This window comes from Nuphar pumila, chromosome 14 (genome assembly GCF_984573655.1).
Source record: "Nuphar pumila chromosome 14, dmNupPumi1.hap1.1, whole genome shotgun sequence".
NCBI classification, from domain to species: Eukaryota; Viridiplantae; Streptophyta; class Magnoliopsida; order Nymphaeales; family Nymphaeaceae; genus Nuphar; species Nuphar pumila.
The window spans coordinates 54,542,721-54,570,086 of NC_143262.1; the positions used below are offsets into that span (position 1 = coordinate 54,542,721).

General features: G+C 43.4%; 1 protein-coding gene across 2 annotated transcripts; it reads left to right on the plus strand.

Annotated features, from left to right (window-relative positions):
- Nucleotides 1–1,808: 1,808 nt before the first annotated feature.
- LOC149816841 (beta-1,3-galactosyltransferase GALT1-like) lies at nucleotides 1,809–25,612 on the plus strand. 2 transcript variants are annotated; one of them, XM_089987170.1, is made up of 8 exons: nucleotides 1,809–3,335; nucleotides 4,158–5,420; nucleotides 9,614–9,849; nucleotides 9,955–10,236; nucleotides 10,323–10,451; nucleotides 10,594–10,773; nucleotides 24,358–24,465; nucleotides 25,176–25,612. In XM_089987170.1, exons 2-8 carry the CDS (start codon nucleotides 4,571–4,573, stop codon nucleotides 25,389–25,391), a joined length of 2,001 nt encoding a protein of 666 aa, XP_089843296.1. In that variant the 5' UTR covers nucleotides 1,809–3,335; nucleotides 4,158–4,570; the 3' UTR covers nucleotides 25,392–25,612. The 2 variants fall into 2 exon arrangements, with proteins under 2 accessions (XP_089843296.1, XP_089843297.1); XM_089987171.1 differs by lacking the exon at nucleotides 1,809–3,335 and having other exon boundaries at nucleotides 4,237–4,267; nucleotides 4,357–5,420.
- The last annotated feature ends 1,754 nt before the right edge of the window (nucleotides 25,613–27,366 follow it).

Genomic DNA, 27,366 nt, shown 5'->3' on the forward strand with positions numbered 1-27,366 from the left:
GGAGGTCAACCTCTAGGTGGGTCCCATAAGGGTCAGCTAGTCTTTAGTTGCTTCTTGGATCTGGATCCATCCAAACCGGTTTGGTTTCTTCTTGCTTCGTCTCGTCTAACACCGAACTAGATTCAGGGCTCAAATGAAAAATAAAGTGATGTCACAAATCCAATGTCTCTCTTAGCTAAAGATGCTGGCACTTTAGGAGTGGATCTCATTGTAAGACGATATTTGAATATAGATTTGCAAAAAATGAATCCTCATAAATGTTTTGGACCACGAAGCTTGGATTCAGGCTTTCAATATTTAGCTCTATAGTAATGCTTGGATCTACCCAAATCCCTTGCTATAAATTGAAAATGAATTTGGAACAAGGTCTTTGGACAATATTACTCCCTCTTCTTGATGACAACAAAAACATGTATGGTTTCTAGATCTAAAGGGAGAAATCAATAGGAGAGAGAGGTTTGCCCAACGATTGGAACACCATGATTGATCCCCAAAATAGGAAACCCCTTTTGATTTGCTGCTCGTTGGGGGAAGAAGAAACTGAAAGAGATCTCTGATGCTGGTCGAGAAAGAAAAAGCCAAGAGAGAGAATTAGATGAGAGACGGACCCCAAAGGCATGCACCTTGGGTGAGATCCGTACATGTTTATTATTATTATTTTTTTTTCATTCTAACAAATGAAGGTATGTGCTACGTGGTACCATCTGAAACTCAAAACGGACGGCAACGATGTTTGGATGAACAAAAAGCTCATTTTCAAAATGAACTTATCTGTTTTTTCCATTTTTGCGTCTACGGGAAAGGGTACTCTGGTCCACCAGACTTAAGAAAGCAAAAGATAGGTCCACGTTTGCTGCTGCGTTCGCAAGTCTTTAACGGTGGGCCTCGTTGGCTCAAGAGGCGCCCCATTTGTCAACACACAAACGCGTTTGGTTTCCACTGCGTGCGTGGTCCAGTTCCTCTTTTCCTGATGCCAAGTCTCAACTGTATTTTTCGTCGCTAAGCCAATTGGTTCCGTTTCAGTTTCGGTTCTCTTGTAATGATGCAAAAGGATCGGATACTTATCGGAAACACATTTTATCCAAAACCAACTCTGAAATTTAAGCAAGGAATCCGAATAAGAATCTTGATCTACTACTAGATTTGATGTATTATAGCTGAATACGAATCCAAATCCAATCCAGTAGTGGTAGGAAGACAATCAGGTTTGAATATGGTAAATAGTGAGGGGGTTTCTCCCAGTTCACGTATGGGTCCAAGCAAAATACACTCTTATTAGATGCCTGGATCCCAATGCGATCGTATCCGTTCTGGATAGACTCTCCCCCTCGTTTGACTAGGAGAGACGAAGGGTCCACCAGGTCACCGACTCCACCGCGTCTAAGGGCGTCAGGTACACAAATCACAAGGGTATTTGCGTCACTTCCTCCGCCAGGAATTCCTTTCCGTTGTGTCCTCAGTGTACGGGAACATGAGGACGGTCACCATCCGGAAAATCTAAAAATAATCCCGTAGTCATTGAATGTGTTTGAGAAACAAGCTTAAAGTAGATGACGGACAAATTTACAAGCTTGGCCGCTCGTTTCGAAAGCCCCGGCTTTATTTTCAAACATCTCCGATGTTTTCCACCAACTTGGGGCCTCCGCATTTGGGCTTGATTTTTCAATGAATTCTTAGCTTTTCTTTTTCCCTATCACCTGTGAATTAAAAATTCTACTCTCTTTCTCTCTCTCTCTCTCTCTCTCTCTTGTTCTGTGGGCGTCGTTGACTTCACAGTCTAACCGCTCGGATAGGACACGGGCACCGAAGTCTCTCTCTCTCTCTCTGCATTTCTTCGTCGGCACACAATTTTCTCTTCCCGTCAAAGGAGGGGAGATATCGAAAGCTTCTGTCCTACCTTACACTCTTTTTAAGCAATGTAGAAAATAAACGAATCTCCTCTCCTCTGAATTTTCGGACGATTTTTTTTTTCAGATTTCTTTCTTCCCCGAACGTCGATGCTTAAAAGGAGCCTTTCGCTGTAAAACGGTAAAAACAGTGAAGTTTACTGATCTCATCTCTCTCTCAAGTATATATATTTTTCCTCGAAGATTCGACGTTTTCGTTTTCTCCTTTTTCGAGCTCTCGATTTTCTTCGGGTAGGCCTTTTTCTTTTTTTGATTCCGTCAGCATTTTCGGTATATCTTCTTCCTTTTTCTTTTTTTTCTGTCTATTTTTTTTCCCTCCGGCCTTCTTCTGGACTTCTCTTGAGAGATTTTGAGGTGAAAAGCACTACTACTGAGGAGATTTGAAGGTTTTCATGCGAGAAAAGTTGCCGGTGTGTGTGTGTGTGGGGGGGGGGGGTGGAGAATAGCCGAGATCTTAAGGCTTCAAGTTGGGAAAATTCCATTAGGAAGAAGAACAGCCGTGGTTGAAGGCCTGCAGAGAGAAAATTTCCAGTATGAAGAGGAATGCTACAAGTTTTGAAAGCTGCAAGTGAGAAGAAATCCGTCAGGAAGAAGGATAGCAACAGATTTGAGCAAGGCCTCAAGTGGGAAAAATTCTGATAGGAAAAAGAATAGCAGGGGTTGAAGGTCTGTGGCGAGAAAAATTCCGGCGGGAACAGTTATAGAAGAGATTTGAAGGTCTTGACGTAAGAAGTAATCCTGTGGGCGGAGGACCGCATAGATTTGAGAGCTTGCTGCGAGGAAAAATCCGCCAAGATTGTAGGCTTAGTGCGAGAAGTTTTCCTGTAGGAAGAATCCCGGAGATTTGAATGTTTGAAGTAGAATTGTGGAGATTTGAAGTCTTGAAGTGTGGAAGAAATCCACAGGAAGAATAATCGCGGAGATTTGGATGTTTGAAGTGAGAAAACATCCGGAATCTAGGTGAAACAAGAATCCATAGATTTCAAGGCTTCGAGTTTGAGAAAAAAGATACAAAGGAGAAGAAGAAGAAGACCAGAGATTCGAAGGTTTGAAGTGATAACAAAGAGAACGGTAGGAAAGCTCTTTTTCTTCCCAAATCTTCGACTTTTTTGGGTTCTTTCCTGGTTCAGTTCTAGAAAGAGACGCCTGATAGGGTTTAGGTCGGCAGAAGCGCTCTTATTGCGGTTGCATTGTGAAAATTTCTTCTTGAAATATTTCGCTTTAGGGCGTACCGTTGTTTTGTTGATGTCGCTCTGTTCAGAACAAGAGATTTATCTTCAAGATCTCTCTCAAGTGGCTTCACTTGTGCCAGATTCCTCAAAATCTGCACTGGCTTTCATCCAGTGCTGCTGAGCGACATCGAACCCGAACAATCCCATCATCTTTCACCTACCATGGTAGGGGAGGAGAGCGTTTTAGGAATTTCAGGTGTGTACATATTGCAGAATCCATGCTCTTGGTTCCCTTTTGTTTATAAGTGGATTTTCAAAGGATTTTCTCATGCTCTTGATAAGAATTTCAATTAATTGATTGGTGCATTAGTGTCATTAATTCATTGTGTTTTCCCCGTGTGCTGTTCCAAATATAGGAGGTGATTCATTTTCATTTGTTTTCGTTTGAATTTCATAATTGAAGTCATCACCAGTTAGAATTTATTTGTTAGGTTGTCATTTGTCATTTGATGAAAAAAATGATTAAATAAGACGAATGAACTCTGTTATTTGTTTCATTTTGTTAATTTGGCATCTTTATCAACGCAGTGCAAAATATTTCATATTAAAAGCCAAACGGTATTACATGAACTTGCTCCCCTTTTGTTCTTTTGGTGCACCATAAATAAGTGAAGAAATCAGCAAAGAGATGACGATGTGAGGGGAGGGGTTGCGACTTTATACCTGTGCGCTTTCCGTGCACTTGCATTCTCCTTTCTACTGATTACTCCTGTCAAGCTTCTTGGTCACTTACTACATCTTGTTGGCTTTTGAACCTTTGGTTTTTTGTGATGCTTTTGAGAATCTTGTAGGGATTCCAGTATCTTACGCTTGAAAGTAGTTCACATATCTTATCATCTATTTCTAATCAGGCTATGATCGACATGTGCATTTTTGTGCGGTTCAAAAGTTTGAATAGCTTGCTTACTGTAGTGAGGTCTTGAATCATAAACCTTTCACTTCGGAGTTCATTAGCTTGCATGCAATGGAAAGTGAGCTGCAGAATTTCTCATGCATTCGCCATGCTTTCATGTCACAGGACTGAAGGAATGACTTTCCAGACCATGAAGAATTCAAAATGAAATTTGCAGTGTATTTCTTACCACATATTGCCATCCTTCTATAATTGCGGTGGTCATCAGTGCAAAGGTGTCATACTGCAGATTGCATTGGAGATTAGCTCCTTGGACCAGCATGTGGATGCTTACTGAATACTATTTTCTTCTTATGTTGGTCAGCTTTTTTCCCTGAAAGGCATGACATGGGGAGCTGGGGACATGAGTCATGATTCTTCCCATATTTCTGGCACTCTGAAGTTGATTGCTGTGCACAGTTGTAGCACAGAATTGATTTTGATTCTAGCTTGTAGCCTCTAGACTAGAAGGTTTCTTGCACGTATTCATATAAAGTTCTGGACACTGAAACCTTAAGAAGTATTTCATTTTCATAAATATGTTTGCTTCCAAGGTGCTGATGAACTTCTCTTGTTTGAATAAAAAGGTTCATTCTTTGATTTGCTGGTTTTCTGGAAAAAAGAGGAAGTGGTCTTTCTATATTCTAATTGTGTTTGTACTTATGTTGCTTGTTATGAGATATAATATGATGGCAAGTGCAATTGGTTCGCAGTATTTTTTTGGATTCTTCACAAATGTTACGACAGATCAACTTCACTTGAAGCATCTTGATGTTGTGCCTGCACCTACTGTTCAAAATCCCGAAGGCTCATCCAAAGTTGTGTCCTATGATAATCTAGTTTCTAGTCTATTCATTCAGAGAAATCTCTCAGTGGAGGAGAAAAGGTCTTTACAAACATGGAAATACCTGAAGCATTTGATCGCTCATGCTGGGGTCTTACCTCATGCTGTTGATGCTATTAAAGAAGCAAAAGTTGCATGGGAAACCCTTATGGCTTCAGTTGAAGAGGAAAGGCAGTTTGGTGCTGGAAATGGAAGTATTGGCCGAAAGGCAAAGGATAAACAATGCCCATATTCTCTTAGTAAGATGAACGGCACAGAACTTGGTGATTCTGGGTTTAAGCTGTGGATTCCTTGTGGCCTGATTCAAGGTTCTTCTGTTACTGTTATTGGTACACCAACTGGGCTTCTTAGCAACTTTCAGATAGACTTGAGAGGAACTTTACTCCCTGGGGAACCAGATCCTCCTATCATTTTACACTATAATGTCCGACTTCATGGTGACAAAATCACAGAGGATCCTGTGATTGTCCAAAATACATGGACTGTAGCAAATGACTGGGGTATAGAGGAGCGCTGTCCTTCTCCATCTGGCAACACTGGGAAAGGTACTTGTATGATTCTCCGTTTCCAACATTAGGGGACTCTACTATTTGAGGTAGTTGATGAAAGATTCTTTGTCAAGATAGCGTAGGAAGGCCTTTGACTGTACCTAGAAACTGAATGTATTTGATGAACTTAAAGTATACTACAAATCTTCTAATATGATATTTGGTCATCATTCTGCTTTAACATGCATACCCGCTTTCACCATGGTATCGATGTCTGTTATATTTTGTCTTATTTGATTTACTGGATTTCTGTGTGAAATTTGTTTGCTGCAAAACTTATGCTGTGTGATGTTTCTTCAATCAAACGAATTGCAACAGTTGTATCCAAATATGAGTTCTTTCAGCAGATTTAGCAGCATTATGTCTCTGGGTGTGTTGTGAGGGTTGTGGTGGATGTAAGAATGTTACTGGTATTGTTTCTGCTTTTTTGCAAGTTATTGCATTTATTTTCCTATTATTCCTTGTTGGAAGAATCTTATAGAAATTTGTTATGGTTTATGAGTTCTAGGTTGTGGGGGTTAAATTATATGGAAGCTACCTATTCACATGGCCCTATCTATATAAAGTAATTTGTGATTTTAAGGTCAAGTAAGCATGTTTCTTGCAACAAGTGTCTCTATTGTTCATTTACACACTGTGGATATGAAACGTTTGAACATCTGAATTTTCTATTATGAGTGGCTGTTACCCATTGTGAAAATTATTTTTCTTCTTTTATGGCTAATGTTATTTGCTGTAATCTGCAGAGAGTACTTATTTCAATCTGAAACTTTAATGGGTTTCTATTTCATTTGTCATTTTCAGTATAGAAATTTTTTGACAGTTTACTCTTAATTGTATGTATGAATGTCTGCACAATTAAATTGCTGGTTTCAGCTTTGTTTTTGTTTCATTGTGTTCATAAGTTGTAGCTGGCAATAATCTTCATGTGCTTGCAATTACTGTCAATTCAGAATGAAAGCTTCTCCTAGGCAGTGACAGGTAGATAGTTGTAAGCCAATATCAATTCAATTATATGAAATAGGCCATATCTCTTAACTAATGTTTTTTTGAGAAAAAGAAAACTGAATTCCTCCTTATTTCTCATAATAATTAGAGGACAATCCAATCTTTGAGTTTCATCTGAACAATAAATGTCATTTGCCTTCCTAACTTTTTCCATGCAAGCTATGGGGTAGCCTTGCTGCGACTGAGAACATGATCACTGGGATAAAATTGTGTGATTATGCATATGTTTCTAAAGAATCATGTACTGAAGCTGTTTAAAAGGCCATGCTATGTTCAGATACCAGAGGCATGGACCTATATCTCCTTTGATCCTAAGCCCACCCTTTAACTGTAAAAGTATCTTCAATAAGATACTATAATCAAGACCAATATTCTTGATAAACGACAAGTGCACACATGCACAATAAGAATACTAAGAACACTTGTGCACACAAGCACAAATCAATCAATCTCACAAAATGCAAAAATATAATCTTTATTGAATACTTGGGCTTTGACCCAAAGCCATGGAAAAATACAAAGGAGAGGGGCCAATTTATAGAGCTCCTAGTGGGCCTTGGAGGGGCTACACATGTAGTCGTTGGAGCCCCTCCAACGGTCACAAATGTGACCGTTGGAGGGGCCCAACGACTATATGTGGCCCCCCCAAGGTACACAGTACATATTTTAAAAAAGGATAAAAGAAGAGAAATAAAAAATACAAAATACAAACATATTCAAGAATATGAATATGCGTAAAAAGAGAAAAAGACTGAAATACCCTTACGGCTAATATATTATATATATATATATATATAATCGGTAGATACATATATATAATATATGTATATGTATTACCTTATATATATAAAATATATATTGGATTACATTATTTGATTACATAATTTAACATTAACTTCTTGCCATCTACATGTCAAAGTCTTGGTAATTGTTGTTTCTTATGGCCTATGCTTGCTATCTATGTCACATAGGTGCGGGTGCGGATGCGGATGCGGCGATGTGGCACTTTAAAAAAACTTGGGTGCGGGGGTGCAGGGAGGATATATATATATAATTTTTAACAGTTTTAACACTTAGTGTATTTGTGTGCATTTATGTATTTATATATGTAATGTAGATAAAAATGGACTTGACTAAGGTTAACTGAATCTACTTTTGGATAAAAATGGACCTCAGTGTGGTTGACTTCACCTAACACAAAGGAAGTTGTGTCCAAGTGTTGCACCCGCCTGGGTGCAACGCGGGTGCGGTGCCCTGTTAGAAGAGTCCGTGTTACATAACTTGCTATTGTTAGACATAGCCATAGCTTGTGGCTCACAATGGATTAGATCCAACTTTGTCGAACATAGTTGATGCTGTATCCAAGGAAATCTGCCCTTTTTAGGATGGCTTTCATACTAGCCTTGCTCTAACCTCTATTAGTCAAACTGACCTGGCCTTGTAAAACCCACCTTAGTGAGTAAAAGTTAAGTTGTATAATTCAATATTTTATAAGTTCTTAGAGTTGTTTTTCAAAAGTAAGATTGTAGGCATGCTTTATTGTGAATTTTGGTCACATGCACAAACATATGTGCAGTTGTTTCCTTGTTTCCTAGTTTCAGAAGAATACTACCATACCAATCCATGTCTTGTTCTGTCTCTCTCTTTGTCTAACATTGATCTAACTGATTGAGTCTCCTGTCTTTTAGTCCACTTTCTTACACTTTTACTGAAAGGGTTTGTCATGCTTAGATCTCCTTCTTTTGGCCATTTGATTCTAGACTCAAGTTAAAAGTTCATATTCTTCATGTCCTGTATTTATCCTTTACCTGCTCACGAAGGTAATTTATTACATCCCCCATAGAAGGGTCGTTTGCAGATAGAGACAATTTCTTACACAATTCTTTTGTTACCTTGCTACATGCAAGTCTATTGAACAAATGTAATCAACTGTACTAGTTCATGGTTTTGCCTCGATTTCACGATCTTGTCATCATATTCTCTCTGCTAGTATTCCCTGTTTATATCATCCTGCTGAAATCCCCTATCCTATTGATTAGGAGCAAGACTACTAATAGTCCAAATCAAATAGTAGAAATAAAACATTCTTGTGAGTCTGGAATAGCATGTCTATGGGAAAAAGTTGTGGATACTTAAGTGAAGCAGTTATTGGTCAGACTGCTAAGGTCTGCCTATTGAGATTCATCTGTATCCACAGCAAGGTAGTGATAAATGCTCTCTCCATCTCATTTGAAGTGTCCAACACTCATGAATTACCTCAAGAGAGGGTTTCCTGTAACTCTTGCTATGAGGAGATGGGATGGTGGTGTTCATTTATCTTTGCTCAACTTAGTCTTCATCTTATCTCTATCTAATAGATAGAGTAGTTGGTTGAAGAAGAGGAATGGTGAAGGAATGAAATCAGCTTTGGAGAAAAGGATTTTATTATTCATTTTGAGATGTCGTGTCAAGCAACAAAGGGTTCAACTTCCAAAAGATAGATCACGCAATGCAGTGGGTCAAGCTAGACAATCACTTAAATTACCCATTTTTCTTCATTTGAAATTGCCCTTAAATTGCTTGCTTTAGTTCATGTTAGTTGGTTCAAGAATGTTAGTATCTATCCTGAATCTGTTTGGTGAGTCATTGTAAAAGTTGTAGATGGTTAAAGTATTGCATTCCAACCCTGGGGGAAAAAGTAAATTACAATGTTCTACTCTGATAGGATTTTCATTCTCTCTGAATGCAATGAACAATGGTAATTGTTTGGGTACATTTTCGCTTATGTTAGTAATCATGGTGAACACAAAAGTACTTTCTCTGTATAAAAAGAGAAGAAAAGAAAAATTGGAAAACTTGTTTCCAGTTTTGACTTCAATTTGTTGTGCTGGGAGTTTCTATTGTGAATGTGCTGTTGCTTGTTCAAGTGATACTTCACATGCTTAGTTGACTATTGGGGTTTGAATTTAGATACTGTTACCATGGAGTATGTTGAGGAGCTCTGCAATGTATACAAAAAAGGGAAAATATTGGGCGCTTTTAGTTTTGGCCATCTCTTGCAAGTTTCCTTTGTTTGGAGTCTGACATTATTGGATTCTTGTATGTCTGGAGTGATGCCTTGCATGATGGAGTTTCCGGTTAGATTTCACTAGCCTATATTCATATGAGCTCTTATCTGATTGCCTCTTTCCTTGCAAATGTAGTGGACGAGTTGGAACAGTGCAATCATATGGTGGGTAAGGAAAACAAAAGAAAGCTTGCAATAAGTAAATTTTCTAACAGTTCGAAAAGGTCACCAGAATCACAGAATGATGATAATCCGAGGCAATACTTTCCTTTCACACAAGGGTATCCATCTGTCGCTACACTTCGAGTGGGATTGGAAGGGATTCAGATGACAGTTGATGGAAAACACATAACATCCTTTGCGTATCGTGATGTAAGTATTATGGCGCTGAAATGGGAAAATGTCACTGTTTTTTATTTTCAAAAGCAGGCTTCTAGTACAATGCTTTACATATTTATATGCGGGATTGAATTTCAGAGTCTGGAGCCATGGTTGGTCAATGATGTAAGAATTTCTGGAGATCTGAAATTGCTTTCTGTGTTGGCAACTGGGTTACCATCATCAGAAGATGTGGACCACGCTGTGGATTTAGATACATTAAAGGCCATCCCGCTGCCATTAAAGAAGCAGGTGGATCTTTTTATTGGAATTTTTTCTACTGCAAACAATTTCAAACGTAGGATGGCAGTTCGGAGGACTTGGATGCAATATGATAGTGTGCGGAATGGTAGGGTTGCTGTCCGTTTTTTTGTTGGTCTGGTAAGTGTACTCTCTCTCTCTCTCTCTCTCTCTCTCTCTCTCTCTCTCTCTCTCGCTCGCTCATTTTGAAAATATCTCCCTTGCAGCACAAGAACAAGATGGTCAATGAAGAACTTTGGAACGAAGCACACACTTATGGAGATACACAATTGATGCCATTTGTTGACTACTACAGTCTCATTGCTTTGAAATCTATAGGCATATGCATCTATGGGGTTAGTTTGGGCTTTTGTTTTGACTTTTAACATGCAGGCAGATTTCTCTTTCTGCTGATACACAAATTCATGCAGGTCGTATGTATTGAGTATCCCAATGTGTACAAACTCATGCTGGTTTCTCCATTGTTAACCTTTTCAGACAAAGATTGTCAACGCCAAGTACGTCATGAAAACCGACGATGATGCATTTGTTCGTATGGATGAGATTCTTGCTTCTTTAAATCGGACAAACATCACTCAAGGTCTATTATATGGCCTTATCAACTTTGACTCTGAACCTCACCGAAATCCAGAAAGCAAATGGTACATCAGTCCAGAGGTATCCATTTCAACAGCTTCTGGTTTCTATGTTGGATCGTTAAGATGAATATTTATGCTTTGTTACTACCATCAGTTGATCTCTACCTGTTCCATTTTGATTTTGTATTTTATTTGATGAGGTAATTATGTGCTATCAATAATTGGAAATATTTTAAGCATGTTACCATGTGCAACAATGTCCTCTACTATAGCATGCCATATAGTGCTCATGGAACACATCTTTCTTTAGATCAAATGTTTCGAGGTTAGGAGAGTCTTATAAGAGAATGGTCCAAACTAATGGTCCTGATTCTGTAGCATACTAAGAAGTAGATCTTAAAAATAAAAAACATTGATGTGGAGCATGTGTTGAAATTGCATTATCATGGTATATTGTTTGTAAGGGTTTTGTCTCAAAATTATGAGGTTAGAACCTAAGCTTTGCCTACCAAATACCCTACATTTACTTAAGTTAGCTTTTTGGTGGGAATTTCACTTCTTTCAAAAAGTTTAATCTTACATTGAAGATAAGAAGGACCATCACATGGATTTATAAAGGTTAGAGTTGTTTTTATGGACCAAGCCCACTGGGGGGCATGTCAGTTAAACTTTGGACTTTGTACCTTAGACCTTGGACTTTGGATTTGGCATTGAGTTTAGGCTTCAGTTCGATTCGGTCTGACCCATCTTGACTCGGCTCAGTTCAGTTTGATTTGATTTGGTTATAGTAATTCTTCGATTTTGACCAATCTTTTTGGTGCTTCGGACGTTATTATCTCCGAGACTAAGACTGACCTCATGTATGAGTTTTGATCGACTCTTTTTAGATTAAGACCCAATCAACGTAAACTGTTGGAGCCCTTTGACCTTCATCTGAACTTCTTCAATGTCTTTTTGCATGGCATATTTATGGTCAAACATTCTATAATGCGCTCCTTCCCATTGACTGTTGACCGCGACTCTATTTTTAGACTATTTTGACCGCAGTAGGATCTTTTCTATCTATTTGGCTACCCTTTTGATCCTTGAACTTAGCCCAATTCATAACCTCCATTCTCCTAGTTGTTTGGGCCTTTATGGCTAGCTGTTTTGCCAGCCCAGGCTTTTTATTGTCAGTTATTGGGTTGGGGCCCCTCTCTCTCTCTCTCTGTAACGCCCCAAAATTTCGACTTGTGATTTCGAAAACCTTATCGAAAAACCTTTCAAAGATTTAAAGTTTTAACTTTTAAAAACGACAGCGGAAGATATTTAGAAAGGAACACAAGTCAACAATCCTGGGTACGTTAGCTGAAAATCATCATTCACATGTACAACAACTTAAAGGAATTGAAGAAATAAGACAATAGATTAAAAATTTGCAGTTTATTACAAAATGAGTATTTTGTTCCAAAGTTCAATAAATTTAAAGAAGACTCCAAAAAGACTCAGAGCCAAGCCGCCAGCAGAAAGAAGATAAATCTTGATCCATATTGCACCACGCCATCGGCCGCCAGTGAAGTCCTACTCCTCACCTGCCCATGAAATGGGTCAGTTTCATAACAAACCAGTAGGTGCACGAACAAATAAGTAGAATGAAAATAAAACAGGACATTCATGAGATAAGCAATTATGATATTTAAGCAATTAATACAATTGTAGTCTATTCTAACAAATGTAATATGTGCAAAGAGCTGTTAGTTGAAGCAGTGTAAGTCTCAGTCATCTACAACTATTCATGAAGATATTCTTTAAGTTCTGATATTAACTGGCCTGTGAGTACGCACAGACGCGAAACGTAGAAACAGCCGAGACCGATACTGGGGTTTATTATGTCAGGTGTTTTCATTAACTCGGATGGCTGACTGAGTCCGCTCCTAAGGGGACGGTCAGAGACCAAGAGAGTAAATCCCCAAAGGCATTCGTGGCCCATGGATGCATCCAACTTCTGCAGAAGTGCCTGAGAGTTACCACCTAGGATAATTTATGGTAATCCCAATTCCCCTAACTCCGATGACTGGGGAAACCAAGTCTTTTGCCTGTGGGGTGGTTGTTAACAACCTGTCCATCGGAGTCTTTGTACCATTCATCCTCTCCCTTGATGAACCATGAAGATAGAATGGGTACGACGGGGTTTCTTAACCGCCGCCCCATCCTACATGCTCTGGTCCATTAGACCCACTCGAGCATCTTGCCTGTGAAGGCGAATGGTCACCATTTATGTGACCTCAACATTGTGCTAATTGCACTCATCGAGGTCGCTACAACCTCATCCTCCAACCATCGTAACCCACATGAGACGTACTTGTCCAAAAGTACGATTGTACCTCCCTAGAGGTACGACTACGATGAGAGGGCAACATATAATGTTTTATGATTCTTTTGGTTCATAAGTGACTTGTATTGCTCTTTTGAGCAATTGGCCCGTGGAGGCCGACATTAACTCATCTATATAAAGTGTTGATTTCCTAATTCAAGGTTCTCCATGACCTCTCGTCAAATTTATACCAAACCTGCCTTAAGGTTTGGTTATAATAGTAATTGCAGTGGTTTTCTTTCCAGAAATGAGTCTATTCACAAAGTCTACCTTAAGTATACAGTTTCAAAAGAATAAGCATGCCGAACAGACAATCACGAGTTAAGTAATTCTACAGGTAAACAGGTATGCCACTTAAACTACTTGATTCTTTCTAGAATGAGTCTACCCGAAGAATTTACATTAAGCATGCAATTTCAAAAGAATCAAAATGAGTAAACTCTGACCAGCCAATACTTTTTCAGATCTTAAGATAAGCAGGTATGTAAAATAACTATTGTATCTCAGAAGTCTTATTTTATTTTGTTCATACAAACTCTTCGTGCGACTTTCCCCTACCTCGGGATGTCGTGCAGCTGCGTGCGTCTACGCGTGTAGATGATACGAGGCTCGGGCCGCGGAGCCAGAGCGGGGGTCCGATGCGAGGTCTGCAACAGTGCTACGTTAATTATTATGCGGAGAAATAGAAAAAAACAAGCCTACCGATAGGAGAAGAGAGAGGCATCAGGGGTGTGCCCTTGCTGGCCGAAATCAGAAAAATGACAAGGGGCGAGCCCTTGCCTGCAGACAGCCGCGGGGTGACAGGGGCTGAACCCTCTGTCGAAAAATATCGAGGCGGCAGGGTGGTCAGCCCCTGCCAATCGCAAAGAAGCGGCAGGGGCTGAGCCCCTGCCGGCAAAATAAATGTGGCAGGGGCTGAGCCCCTGCCAGAAATGCTAAAGTGGCAGGGATGAGCCTCTGCCAGAACAATCAAGTGTCAGGGGCTGAGCCCCTGCCAGCAACAGTCAAGTGGCAGGGGCTGGGCCCCTGCCAGAAACGATTAGGTGGCAGGGGCTGAGCCCCTGCCGGCAACAACAAAGTGGCAGGGGTTGAGTCCCTGGCAGCAATAATTAAGTGGCAGGGGTTGAGCCCCTGCCGACAATATAAAAGTGGAAACGATTAAGTGGCAGGGGCTGAGCCCCTGCCAGCAACAATTACGTGGCAGGGGCTGAGCCCCTGCCGTCAATATAAATCTGGCAGGGGTTGAGCCCCTACCAGCCAACGTTAAAGTGGCAGGGGCTGAGCCCCTGCCGACAATAGAAAAGTGGCAAGGGTTGAGCCCCTGCCAGCAACGTCAAGTGGCAGGGGCTGAGCCCCTGCCGGAATCATCGAATCGGCAGGGGCTGAGCCCCTGCCGACAGACACGAGACGACAGGGGCCCAGCCCCTGCCGATGGCGGTGAGGTGGCAGGGCCTCGGCCCCTGCCTGGTAGAGTCAACGAATGGCAGGGGCCTCAGCCCCTGCCAGACCGAGTCACGGCGACCCCAAAACGACGACAGGCAAAAAGGTGCCGCAGGGGTGACTGGACCCCTGCCGGCCCTTCGACAGTCCCACTAGAAAAAAGGGGGGGGGGGGAAAGGTGACAGGGGCCTGAGGGCTCCCTGTGGACCCTCCGAAGGGCACAAGAGAGGCGGGAGGGCGCAGCAGGGCTGTGCGCCGCCTGCCGACGAGGTGACAGAGAGGGGGGGTGAGGAAGAGAAGAGGGAGGAGAAAATGGAAGAACGGCGTACCTGGGAGACGGTGGACGGTGTCGGCGGCGTGCGCAGCGAGGGAGGAGATCGGCGTGGAGGGGGGGGCGAGGGCTGCGAGAGGGAGGCGTGACTCCCCTCGCCCTCCAACGTCTCTCTTAAAGGCGCAGGGGGGCAACGAATGGGGAAACCCTTGGTGGGTTTCCCTAATCTGCCCGCAAGCGAAGGGGGAGAAAAGGGGGGGGGGGTTGCGGCGCCCGAAAGCTCGGGTTACCTAAAACCCTAATAAAAAAAAGGGGGCCCGGGTCGGGTCTGGACCCGACCCGGCCCGGGTCCAAACATTTTTTTTTTAAATGGGGTTTACATCCTACCCCCCTTAAAAGAATTTCGTCCGCGAAATATTTATTACCTTGAAGAATCAAAATACAGGTCAGTATATTTTTCCCTAATATCGTTCTCAGGTTCCCAAGTACACTCGTCAATTCCATGATGTTGCCACCGAACCTTTACAAAGGAAATGGTCTTTGATCTTAGCACTTGGTCGCGACGGTCGACGATCTCCACTGGTCTTTCTTCGAATGTCAAGTCCCCTCTAATGTCCACATCATCATAATGAATGATGTGCGATGGATCGTGAACGTACTTCCTCAACATGGATACGTGAAAAACATTATGGATCTGAGCATACTGCGGAGGTAAAGCCACGCGATAAGCTGCTTCTCCAATCCGCTCCAGGATTTCGAACGGTCCGACATATCTAGGACTTAGCTTTCCCTTCTTCCCGAACCGAAATACGCCATTTGTCGGAGATACCTTAACAAAAACCATTTCGCCAATATCGAAGGTAAGCTCTCGTCGGCGTCTATCTGCATAGCTTTTCTGGCGACTCTGAGCGGTACAGAGTCGTTCTCGAATCATCTGCACTTGTTGAGTATAGTGTTGCAAGACTATAGGTGCCTCCAATCTTCGTTCGCCAACCTCGTCCCAGTAAACAGGTGATCGGCATGGTCTCCCATACAAAGCTTTGTATGGGGCCATCCCGATGCTCGCATGATAGCTGTTGTTATACGCGAATTCAGCCAAATTGACGTGGGAATCCCACTCTCCCTTCCAGTCCATCATACAGGCTCGAAGCATGTCTTCCAAGGTCTGAATCGTACGTTCCGACTGCCCGTCAGTCTGAGGGTGAAACCCAGTGCTGAACTTTAACTTTGTGCCCAACGCCAACTGAAGTTGTCCCCAAAACCTTGAAGTGAATCTAGGATCACGATCAGAGATAATCGAGACTAGAACACCGTGCAATCTCACAATCTCTCTAACATAGAGATCAACGAGACTATCCAACGATTGGTTGAGACGGATAGGTAGGAAGTGAGCCGACTTGGTGAGTCTATCGATGATCACCCAAATCGCGTCATGCTTCCTCCGCGTCCTCGGAAGACCGACTATGAAGTCCATGGTAACATCTTCCCACTTCCATAGAGGGATCTCTATCTGCTGCATGACCCCACCGGGTCTCTGGTGCTCGATCTTGATTTGCTGACACGTTAAACACTTCGAGACATACTCAGCCACGTCTCGCTTCATACCGTTCCACCAATAACTGCGTTGTAGGTCCTTGAACATCTTCGTGCCGCCAGGGTGAATGGTGTATCTAGACTTATGGGCTTCCGCAAGAATTTCATCTCGGAGAATCGGGTCGTCGGGAACCCAAAGGTGCTCCTTTAACCATATACTTCCATTCTCCTTCAGACGAAAATGTGTATCTGCCAATATCGCTTGAGCCTTCAACTTCTCGTAGCGTGCATCTGTTTTCTGCCCATTGATGATCCTCGCTAGTAGCTCAGGTTGAGCAACAAGGTGAGATAAGCCGATTGAACATTGAGTGATCGTGAAAGGTTCCCATGAGGCTAGGTCTTCGACCAACCTCCATCCAGCAAATAAGGCATTAATCGAAACTTCCGGTGCTTTGCGACTGAGAGCGTCAGCCACGACGTTCGCCTTTCCTGGGTGGTAGGACAGGGTGAAGTCGTAATCCTTGAGGAATTCAAGCCAACGCCGTTGTCTCATGTTCAATTCTTTCTGCGAGAAAAGATACTTAAGGCTCTTATGATCGGTGAATGCTTCAAATTGCTCCCCATACAAGTAATGTCGCCATATCTTCAGTGCGAACACCACCGCAGCTAATTCTAAATCGTGAGTTGGGTAGTTCTTCTCGTGAATTTTAAGTTGTCGAGAGGCGTATGCGATCACTTTCTCATTCTGCATCAGCACGGCCCCTAGGCCTGACCCAGAGGCATCAATATAAATCATGAATCCGCCTTTACCAGAAGGTAAGGTCAAAATAGGAGCACTGGTAAGTCGCTCCTTCAATAACTGAAAACTCGCCTCGCACTTCTCGTCCCATAAGAATTTAGCCTCTTTCTTCAGCAACTTCGTCAAGGGTAACACAATTTTAGAAAAATCCTGAATGAATCTTCTGTAGTAACCCGCTAGTCCAAGAAAACTTCTGATATCACGTGCGTTCTTTGGTTGCTGCCAACTAAGTACAACCTCAACCTTTGCAGGGTCCACGGACACTCCTTCCTTAGAAATAACGTGTCCCAAAAACATAACTTCCTCGAGCCAGAATTCACATTTAGAGAACTTGGCATACAAACGTTCCTTTCGCAAGGTCTCCAACACAATTGTTAGGTGCTCTCGATGTTGCTCTCGACTTTCTGAGTACACCAAGATGTCGTCGATGAACACGATCACGAAGGTGTCCAAAAATGGCTTGAACACTCTATTCATTAAGTCCATAAAAGCTGCAGGGGCATTGGTCAGTCCGAACGACATGACTGTGAACTCGTAATGACCGTATCTCGTCCGAAAAGCCGTCTTAGGAATATCATCATTCCTAATTCTGAGCTGATGGTATCCAGACCTAAGATCGATTTTCGAGAAAACCTTGGCCTTCTGCAACTGATCGAACAAGTCTTCGATACACGGCAATGGGTAGTTTTTTATTGTGGCCTGGTTGAGCATTCGATAGTCGATGCACAGACGCAAGGTCCCGTCCTTCTTCTTTACGAAGAGCACAGGAGCTCCCCAAGGAGAAACGCTGGGGCGAATGAATCCCTGATCTAACAACTCCTGCAACTGCTTCTTCAGCTCCTCAAGCTCAGCTGGCGCCATTCTGTAGGGTGCTTTGGAGATTGACGTCGTACCTGGTAGCAATTCAATATTGAATTCTACCTCACGAGGCGGTGGAAGTCTCGACAGCTCTTTAGGAAAAGCGTCGGGATAATCGCGAACGACATCCAGCTCACCGATGGGAATATGCATTGGATCTGACTGGATAACACTAACCAAAAAGGCAGTGCATCCCTTCCGCAAGAAGTTCTGTGCCTTAAGCGCCGAGATCATCCGGCTTGCTCGAACAGGTCTGGGAATTCTGAATTCTACTCTCGAAGAGCCTGGAGGTGATAAAATGATCTTGCCATCACGGCAAAATATCTTGGCATGATATTTGTGCAACCAATTCATGCCTAGGATGACGTCAAATTCTGTCATCTCAAGCAAGATAGCACAAGCAGGCAAGTGCCGCTCTGCCACAACTACGTCCAATCCAGGTATGTAAGTGGTGCAAACTGTGTTCTTCCCAACGGGGTTATACACGTCTAGAGCGTTATCCAGTGGTTTTACAGTTATGTGCAATTGTTTTACGATTTTTTCTGAAACAAACGAGTGTGTAGCACCACAATCAAAGAGTGCAAAAGCTGCTTGATCAACAACAAGAATGGTACCTTGAACGAGATCCCCTTTCGTCAATTGTTCGACCGTGGCTGCATAAACTCGACCCGGCTCCCTGCCACTGCTTGGTTGTGTTAGCTGTTGCTGCTGATGAGGTGGTCGAGGAGGCTGAGATACGTTGTCGGTTCGCTTGAGGTCATCTGCTGCTTTCTTCCGGCAGTCGCGTATGAAGTGACCCATCTTGCCACAGTACAGGCATCCGCCAGTGTCCCGCGGACAAGATTGTCCCACATGAGGCCTCTTGCACCTGGGGCAGTTATCTCCCGACGGTTGCCTGGGCGGTGGATGGCCCTGCTGTCGTTGGCGCTTCGCCGGAGGGAACTGCTTCTTCCCTCCCTCAGTCTTCACTGGAAATGGTGGTCGTTGCCCTGGGCCGCCAGGATAGGTCTTCTTCTGATCACCACCTGTCTGGGGTGACTTTTTGGCTTGCACACTTTTTGAACGCTCCCAATCCTCGTTCAGTAGGGTGGCTGCTGTTACCACCGCAGAAAAAGTTGTGGGCATGCTGGTGAGAACCCTATGCCTGAGTCCTTCCTTCAGTCCGCGAATGAACTTTCCGGCCCGCTCATGATCATCCTCGAATAGGTGAGGACAATAGCGCTCCAACCGTTGAAATTTGGCGATATATTCGTTCAAACTTAAGCTGCCTTGGCACAGCTCCAGAAATTCCACCTTCTTCTTTTCCCTCGCATAAGGAGGGAAATAGTTTCCGAGAAAAGTCCTTTGGAAGGCCTCCCACGGAATCACCTCAGCACCCAGGAACTGTACGTCCCGTGTAGTGTCCCACCACTCGCGAGCGTCGTCCTTCAATCGAAAGGACCCGAACATCGTCTTCTTATCGTCAGGGACGGACAACACTTGGAACACCCGTTCCACCTCTTTGACCCAACTCTCCGCTAAGTCAGGGTCAACCTTGCCAGAGAAGGTAGGAGGGTCCAGCTTCAGAAATTTTTCATAGGTGGCAGTTGGTGCATTCCCAACAAGGGAACCCGGATCCTGATGGGGGCGACCCTGGTTACGAATCGCCTTAGCTAAGGAGTTGAGGGTATCCATCATGAATCTCCTCTGCTCACGCAACTCATCGGCCATGCTGTTGCTTGAGTTTCCCGCCATCCTTAAAAAGCAACCAAGATTAAGGTCAAAAAATACTGAAGACGTACAAGTAGGCATAAGTATAGGAGCAAAGGCAAAAACATAGATCTTTATTACGAAAGTCAAATATTTAGAATCCAGCTGTGCTGGTATATAAGCAAAAGTTCTATTCCGTAATTATAAATGAGTTCACAGACTCCAACAAAACTGGGTAAATGCTACCTCCCCTTAGGGACGGCTAGAGTACTTCCTAAGATATTCTCTTATATTGCCTGTGCGCCTGAATCTGCGCTTAGGGGTGAAGGGAAGTGGCTCCTCGTAGGAGGGCTCCTGCCCGTAAAGGTGCGTCGCCGGAGTATATTCCGGTGAGCCAAGACTATAATCTGAAGAATCCGTCGCAGGTGTGTATGTGGGTGATACACCGGCCACTGGGTCTGCCGGAGGTGGCGGTTGCTCGCCTGCAGTCGAAATTGCGATCTTGTCGTCATGCTCGGCCTTGTGGAGGCAAGCATCCATGGTGTGCCCTGTTTCTCCGCAGAAACCACACTCCTCTGCTAACTCAGGGGGAACAAAATCTCCAGATGACTCCTGTGGTGTCTGATGGTGCACCCGAACGTGTGAAGGCGCAAAACCACCTTCTCGAGCATGCATCTCAGCCCACGTTGCTGCCAAGGGTATCTGGTAGGCGATCGGTAGTGGGAAGCCTTGCTCATCCGTAAAAATGGGTAGAGGAGGGCGGTTAGCCCAGTAACCAGCCCCGAACATCCCATGTCCGCCCCTCTCCCTTACGGAACGGCCACGTACTCTATGTGTGCCCCTACCGCGACTACCACTAGAACCAGTAAACGGATCCATCTATCCAACGGTACTACGAATAAAACAAGAATATAATTTAGTCTAAACATGCTATAAAATATCAAAGACTTACTTACAGCGCCATGGGATGCTCAATAGTCAAGATTTCACCTCTTTCTAATTTGCTCTGATACCAAGTTGTAACGCCCCAAAATTTCGACTTGTGATTTCGAAAAACCTTTCAAAGATTTAAAGTTTTAACTTTTAAAAACGACAGCGGAAGATATTTAGAAAGGAGCACAAGTCAACAATCCTGGGTACGTTAGCTGAAAATCATCATTCACATGTACAACAACTTAAAGGAATTGAAGAAATAAGACAATAGATTAAAAATTTGCAGTTTATTACAAAATGAGTATTTTGTTTCAAAGTTCAATAAATTTAAAGAAGACTCCAAAAAGACTCAGAGCCAAGCCACCAGCAGAAAGAAGATAAATCTTGATCCATATTGCACCACGCCATCGGCCGCCAGTGAAGTCCTACTCCTCACCTGCCCATGAAATGGGTCAGTTTCATAACAAACCAGTAGGTGCACGAACAAATAAGTAGAATGAAAATAAAACAGGACATTCATGAGATAAGCAATTATGATATTTAAGCAATTAATACAATTGTAGTCTATTCTAACAAATGTAATATGTGCAAAGAGCTGTTAGTTGAAGCAGTGTAAGTCTCAGTCATCTACAACTATTCACGAAGATATTCTTTAAGTTCTGATATTAACTGGCCTATGGGTACGCACAGACGCGAAACGTAGAAACAGCCGAGACCGATCCGGGGGTTTATTATGTCAGATGTTTTCATTAACCCAGATGGCTGACTGAGTCCGCTCCTAAGGGGACGGTCAGAGACCAAGAGAGTAAATCCCCAAAGGCATTCGTGGCCCATGGATGCATCCAACTTCTGCAGAAGTGCCTGGGAGTTACCACCTAGGATAATTTATGGTAATCCCAATTCCCCTAACCCCGATGACTGGGGAAACCGAGTCTTTTGCCCGTGGGGTGGTTGTTAACAACCTGTCCATCGGAGTCTTTGTACCATCCATCCTCTCCCTTGATGAATCGTGAAGATCGGATGGGTACGACGGGGTTTCTTAACCGCCGCCCCATCCTACATGCTCTGGTCCATTAGACCCACTCGAGCATCTTGCCTGTGAAAGCGAATGGTCACCATTTATGTGACCTCAGCATTGTGCTAATTGCACTCATCGAGGTCGCTACAACCTCATCCTCCAACCATCGTAACCCACATGGGATGTACTTGTCCAAAAGTACGATTGTACCTCCCTAAAGGTACGACTACGATGAGAGGGCAACATATAATGTTTTATGATTCTTTTGGTTCATAAATGACATGTATTGCTCTTTTGAGCAATTGGCCCGTGGAGGCCGACATTAACTCATCTATATAAAGTGTTGATTTCCTAATTCAAGGTTCTCCATGACCTCTCGTCAAATTTATACCAAACCTGCCTTAAGGTTTGGTTATAATAGTAATTGCAGTGGTTTTCTTTCCAGAAATGAGTCTATTCACAAAGTCTACCTTAAGTATACAGTTTCAAAAGAATAAGCATGCCGAACAGACAATCACGAGTTAAGTAATTCTACAGGTAAACAGGTATGCCACTTAAACTACTTGATTCTTTCTAGAATGAGTCTACCCGAAGAATTTACATTAAGCATGCAATTTCAAAAGAATCAAAATGAGTAAACTCTGACCAGCAAATACTTCTTCAGATCTTAAGATAAGCAGGTATGTAAAATAACTATTCTATCTCAGAAGTCTTATTTTATTTTGTTCATACAAACTCTTCGTGCGACTTTCCCCTACCTCGAGATGTCGTGCAGCTGCGTGCGTCTACGCGTGTAGATGATACGAGGCTCGGGCCGCGGAGCCAGAGCGGGGGTCCGATGCGAGGTCTGCAACAGTGCTACGTTAATTATTATGCGGAGAAATAGAAAAAAACAAGCCTGTCGATAGGAGAAGAGAGAGGCAGCAGGGGTGTGCCCTTGCTGGCAGAAATCAGAAAAACGACAAGGGGCGAGCCCTTGCCTGCAGACAGCCCGCGAGGTGACAGGGGCTGAGCCCTCTGTCGAAAAATATTGAGGCGGCAAGGGGGTCAGCCCCTGCCAATCGCAAAGAAGCGGCAGGGGCTGAGCCCCTGCCGGCAAAATAAATGTGGCAGGGGCTGAGCCCCTGCCAGAAATGCTAAAGTGGCAGGGCTGAGCCTCTGCCAGAACAATCAAGTGGCAGGGGTTGAGCCCCTGCCAGCAACAGTCAAGTGGCAGGGGCTGGGCCCCTGCCAGAAACGATTAGGTGGCAGGGGCTGAGCCCCTGCCAGCAACAATTACGTGGCAGGGGCTAGCTGAGCCCCTGCCAGCCAACGTTAAAGTGGCAGGGGCTGTGCCCCTACCGGCAATAGAAAAGTGACAGGGGTTGAGCCCCTGCCAGCAACGTCAAGTGGCAGGGGCTGAGCCCCTGCCGGAATCATCGAATCGGCAGGGGCTGAGTCCCTGCTGGAATCATCGAATCGGCAGGGGCTGAGCCCCTGCCGACAGACACGAGACGGCAGGGGCCCAGCCCCTGCCGATGGCGGTGAGGTGGTAGGGCCTCGGCCCCTGCCTGGTAGAGTCAACGAATGGCAGGGGCCTCAGCCCCTGCCAGACCGAGTCACGACGACAGGCAAAAAGGTGCCGTAGGGGTGACTGGACCCCTGCCGGCCCTTCGACAGTCCCACTAGAAAAAAAGGGGGGGGGGGAAGAAAGGTGACAGGGGCTTGAGGGCTCCCTGTGGACCCTCCTAAGGGCACAAGAGAGGCGGGAGGGCGCGGCAGGGCTGTGCGCCGCCTACCGACCTCCCGACGAGGTGACAGAGAGGGGGGGTGAGGAAGAGAAGAGGGAGGAGAAATTAAAAGAACGACGTACCTGGGAGACGGTGGCCGGCGTCGGCGGCGTGCGCAGCGAGGGAGGAGACCGGCGCGGAGGGGGGGCGAGGGCTGCGAGAGGGAGGCGTGACTCCCCTCGCCCTCCAACGTCTCTCTTAAAGGCGCAGGGGGGCAACGAATGGGGAAACCCCTGGTGGGTTTCCCTAATCTGCCCGCAAGCGAAGGGGGAGAAAAGGGGGGGGGGGGGGGTTGCGGTGCCCGAAAGCTCGGGTTACTTAAAACCCTAATAAAAAAAGGGGGCCCGGGTCGGGTCCGGACCGGACCCGGCCCGGGTCCAAACAAATTTTTTTTTTAAATGGGGTTTTACACTCTCTCTCTCTCTCTCTCTCTCTCTCTCTTGCTCTTGAGCTCACGCTCTCCTTCTCTTTAGCCTTGACTTAGTTAATAGTCTGCCTAGTAGAGCCTAGGGTATCGGTAGTTCTAGTCGAGTTAAGAGGCTATTCAAGGTGGTTCATGTCGAGTTGCTCAGTCTCACCAAGTGCAGACCTTTAGGGAGCGAAGTTGCATTAATACTCATTGCAGCAAGAACTTGGTCCTAAGTGGGGCAACTATCACTTGAAAGATAGCAGGTTCAACGCATGCCTCCAAGCCTGTCTGGTTGAAGCTCAGTACAGTGAAATTTTTCAACATTGTTGTGTTTAATTTTGGGTGGTTAGGAAAAGTAATTGCTATTGCACTTGCACAATTGATCCAAAAATATCTCATTTAATGATGTAAGCTGCTAAATTTTTGCTTGAAAAGCTTGTGATGGACTTTTTTTTGTTTTCCTTAATTTCTTAATGTAAAGCACTTTGTTAACCATTTTCCCCTGGTTCTATCATGCTTTCTTTCTATATTTCCACATCTACATTGAATCTATACTGCATCATTGACACAGCTTCCATTATGGTTATATAGGAATGGCCAAAGGACACTTATCCTCCGTGGGCTCATGGTCCTGGGTACGTTATTTCACATGATATAGCTGATTTGGTTGTGCAGAATCACAAAAAAGGACAATTAAAGGTTTGCTGACCATCTTTTAACCTTACTGTCGTTGAATGATGTGAGGGTGGAGAAATATTTTATCCACCATTTGTGGATGTTGATATTTACCAATGAAATGCTTACTTGATGACTCTCGTAATGCTAGTCTTATGGTTAATCACTTGGTACTTGCCATGTCTGAATCCGACTTTATAGGTCATAGCTTTAATGTCTTGCAATACACGGGATTTTGGCATGGGCTTAGTTAAATGGATCGAGTTGTAGTCTCTGCAGTTCCATATGGACTTAAAGCCAGTCCCTGAAGATTTGGCTATTCCTTCATAACTCGGCTGAGTTGCCCACTTGTATTAAGGCCCATAAGCTTCAACTCTGAATCACCATGTGTGGACATTAATTCTGGTCTTTCCCTTGAAAGATATCCCAGTTACTCGGTGATCAGCATGCAAGGGCTCATCCTGATGCTGTCTGTAAGTTGGTTAGGTCTGGCTTGAATTTTGCTGTCGTGTTGACTTGACCCAAGTTTGCCATCTCTGTGAAAGCCTCATGACTTGATCAAGTCGATCCAAGAGTCCTCAATGCAGGCCAAGCCTATGGACCACGAGTTGTACCAAATTCAGGCATGCAGCCTATTAAAGCATATCATCGTGCTGATTGATAGTGCTGTTCCTTTTTCGTCCATGATTATGCTTCCTTGTATGAAGACTGACTCCTTGCACATTTTATCACAGCTATTCAAGTTGGAGGACGTGGCGATGGGGATGTGGATAGCTGACATGAAGAAGGGTGGTTTAGATGTTCATTACGTGAATGAAGAGAGGGTATATAATACGGGCTGCACGGATGGTTATGTTGTGGCACACTACCAGGAACCAAGAGAGATTCTCTGTTTATGGCAGAAGCTAAATGAGGGACGTGGGGCCTTGTGCTGCAATAAACGACGATAGGTCCGATTACTATCACTTGTAGATGGATTCTGCGGATTCTTTTTGTCGCTCAGGCATGTACAATATGTAGAGAGAGAGAGAGAGAGAGAGAGAGAGAGAGAGAGAGAGAGAGAGAGAGAGAGAGAGAGAGAGAGATGATGCTTCTTGCTTACCACTTTCATCATATATTTTTCAGGAAAGAACAACTCAAATAGTATCTGTTTCATGATTTGTTTTTTGAATCATCTCATCATGCTCTTCGGGATGGTTACTTTGTAAATATACCAACTTGCAAATGGCGTTCAACGTTGGTCTAGTCAATGTGCAAATTTATTCAAGGCGTTTAAAAACCAATTTTTCATAAGAGGTAATCCGTGTGAAGGATTGCTATTGGATGCAACTGCAACGGAGCTAAACATTGACTTGCTTTTTCACATGGAGAACACCGGGGGACTGCCATTACACACACACATGTACTGGGGCTGTGGCTTAGACCTGCTGCTCAAAAACGGTCCATCTGAACTGTTCCTTTTCTCATGCAAAAGGTCGGTCAACAGGCTGCCCTTTGCCCGGCCTAATCCCATGTTCTCATTTTCAAAACAATTGAGTTTTTGGACCCAAGTCGTCTTTTGAAGGGGTTGCGCCTAGTTGGGCTGTCCTGTACCAAAAAGATAAAAAGGGTGAAGGGAGCGATAATGGCCACCATGGCAGAACATTGAGCGGAGCGGCCGTTTGTTTCACGCCCCACTTTCTTGTGAAAGGGATCTTTCACATGAAAGTGGTGCTCTTTCCCGCCTGTTTGAAACAAACACCAAGCGGGAAAAAGCGAGTGGAGTCCGCATCTTTTCCTCCCAAATAAAGTGTTTCCATGGAAACCTGTGTCACACCTCTCCCTCTGTGGAAGCATTTTCCGTAAAAGGGGGGAAGGTGGTGGGGGTTGATGATTATGGTTTCCGTTGATTACCCTTTCCACAGAGTGAAACAAACGGGCACTGAATCGAATCTTCCCATTTTTTGTGCCAAAACTCTCACAGAGATCAGCCCACACGAGGATGAACGACGTGGGCTTGAACTTTTAATTTAAGTGATGACATGGAACCACTAATATATAATCAATAAAAAACTTTTTTAATAGTTAAATGTTAAAAAAATATTTTTATTGAAATAATATTAAAAATAATTTCAATTAACGGCCTCATGTATCAACGTCTGCATCCACGTGTTAGTACATGTTCAGTAGTATCACAACAAACATTGTCAAAATAGTGTGTTCTCATGACTGATCATTAAGGATCTATTTGGAAACTGACAGCTGTGATGAAAGTTTACGTGAAAAATGATGGTATTGTAGGACAAAAAATAATGCATTTTAAACAATGCTTTGCAATTTACCAAATCTATCGAATGAACAATACCGCAGGTTCTCAATTTTCTCTGGATGCTTTTACCTTTTGCAAATGCAGATTTTTTATTTTCACTCATCATGATGTTAAAATAATACACCCACAAAACTCGTCAACAAAATTGCATCGGAGGTTGTAATATTCCAAAAAAATTGTAAAATTTTAAAAAATTTGCGAAACTCATGACGAGTTTCGCATGAAGTATTGCAAATTTCTGAAATATTTACGAAAGTCCAATATTGAAAATTTGCGACGAGTATCGCACATGTTGAAAAAATACCTTTAAGTGTTGCGAAAGTTCGTAATTTATGAAATTCTGAAAGAATATCGCATGACATATTGCAAAATTATGAAAAATTTGCAAGTCTGTTATTATAAAAAAAAATTATTTGCAAGTCTGGGCACTCATGGGTATTGTTTACTAATGGTTGTGTATATAATAAGAACTTTGTAATTTTGACAGAATGAACAATGAATAAATTTTATAAAATTTGTATTGACTATGAATGTGATGTATTAACTAAATTTTATGTGGATGACTATGCATATTTTAGACTATGAATGTCGTAGACAGGGTATTATGCATTGACTAT

Bases quoted from the DNA above. Each gene is read 5' to 3' on its own strand.
- LOC149816841 (XM_089987170.1), top strand. From the start codon at position 4,571: ATGTTTGCTTCCAAGGTGCTGATGAACTTCTCTTGTTTGAATAAAAAG. The intron at 10,774-24,357 runs GTATCCATTTCA...ATGGTTATATAG, and splicing joins AATGGTACATCAGTCCAGAG to GAATGGCCAAAGGACACTTA. The intron at 24,466-25,175 runs GTTTGCTGACCA...ATTTTATCACAG, and splicing joins ACAAAAAAGGACAATTAAAG to CTATTCAAGTTGGAGGACGT.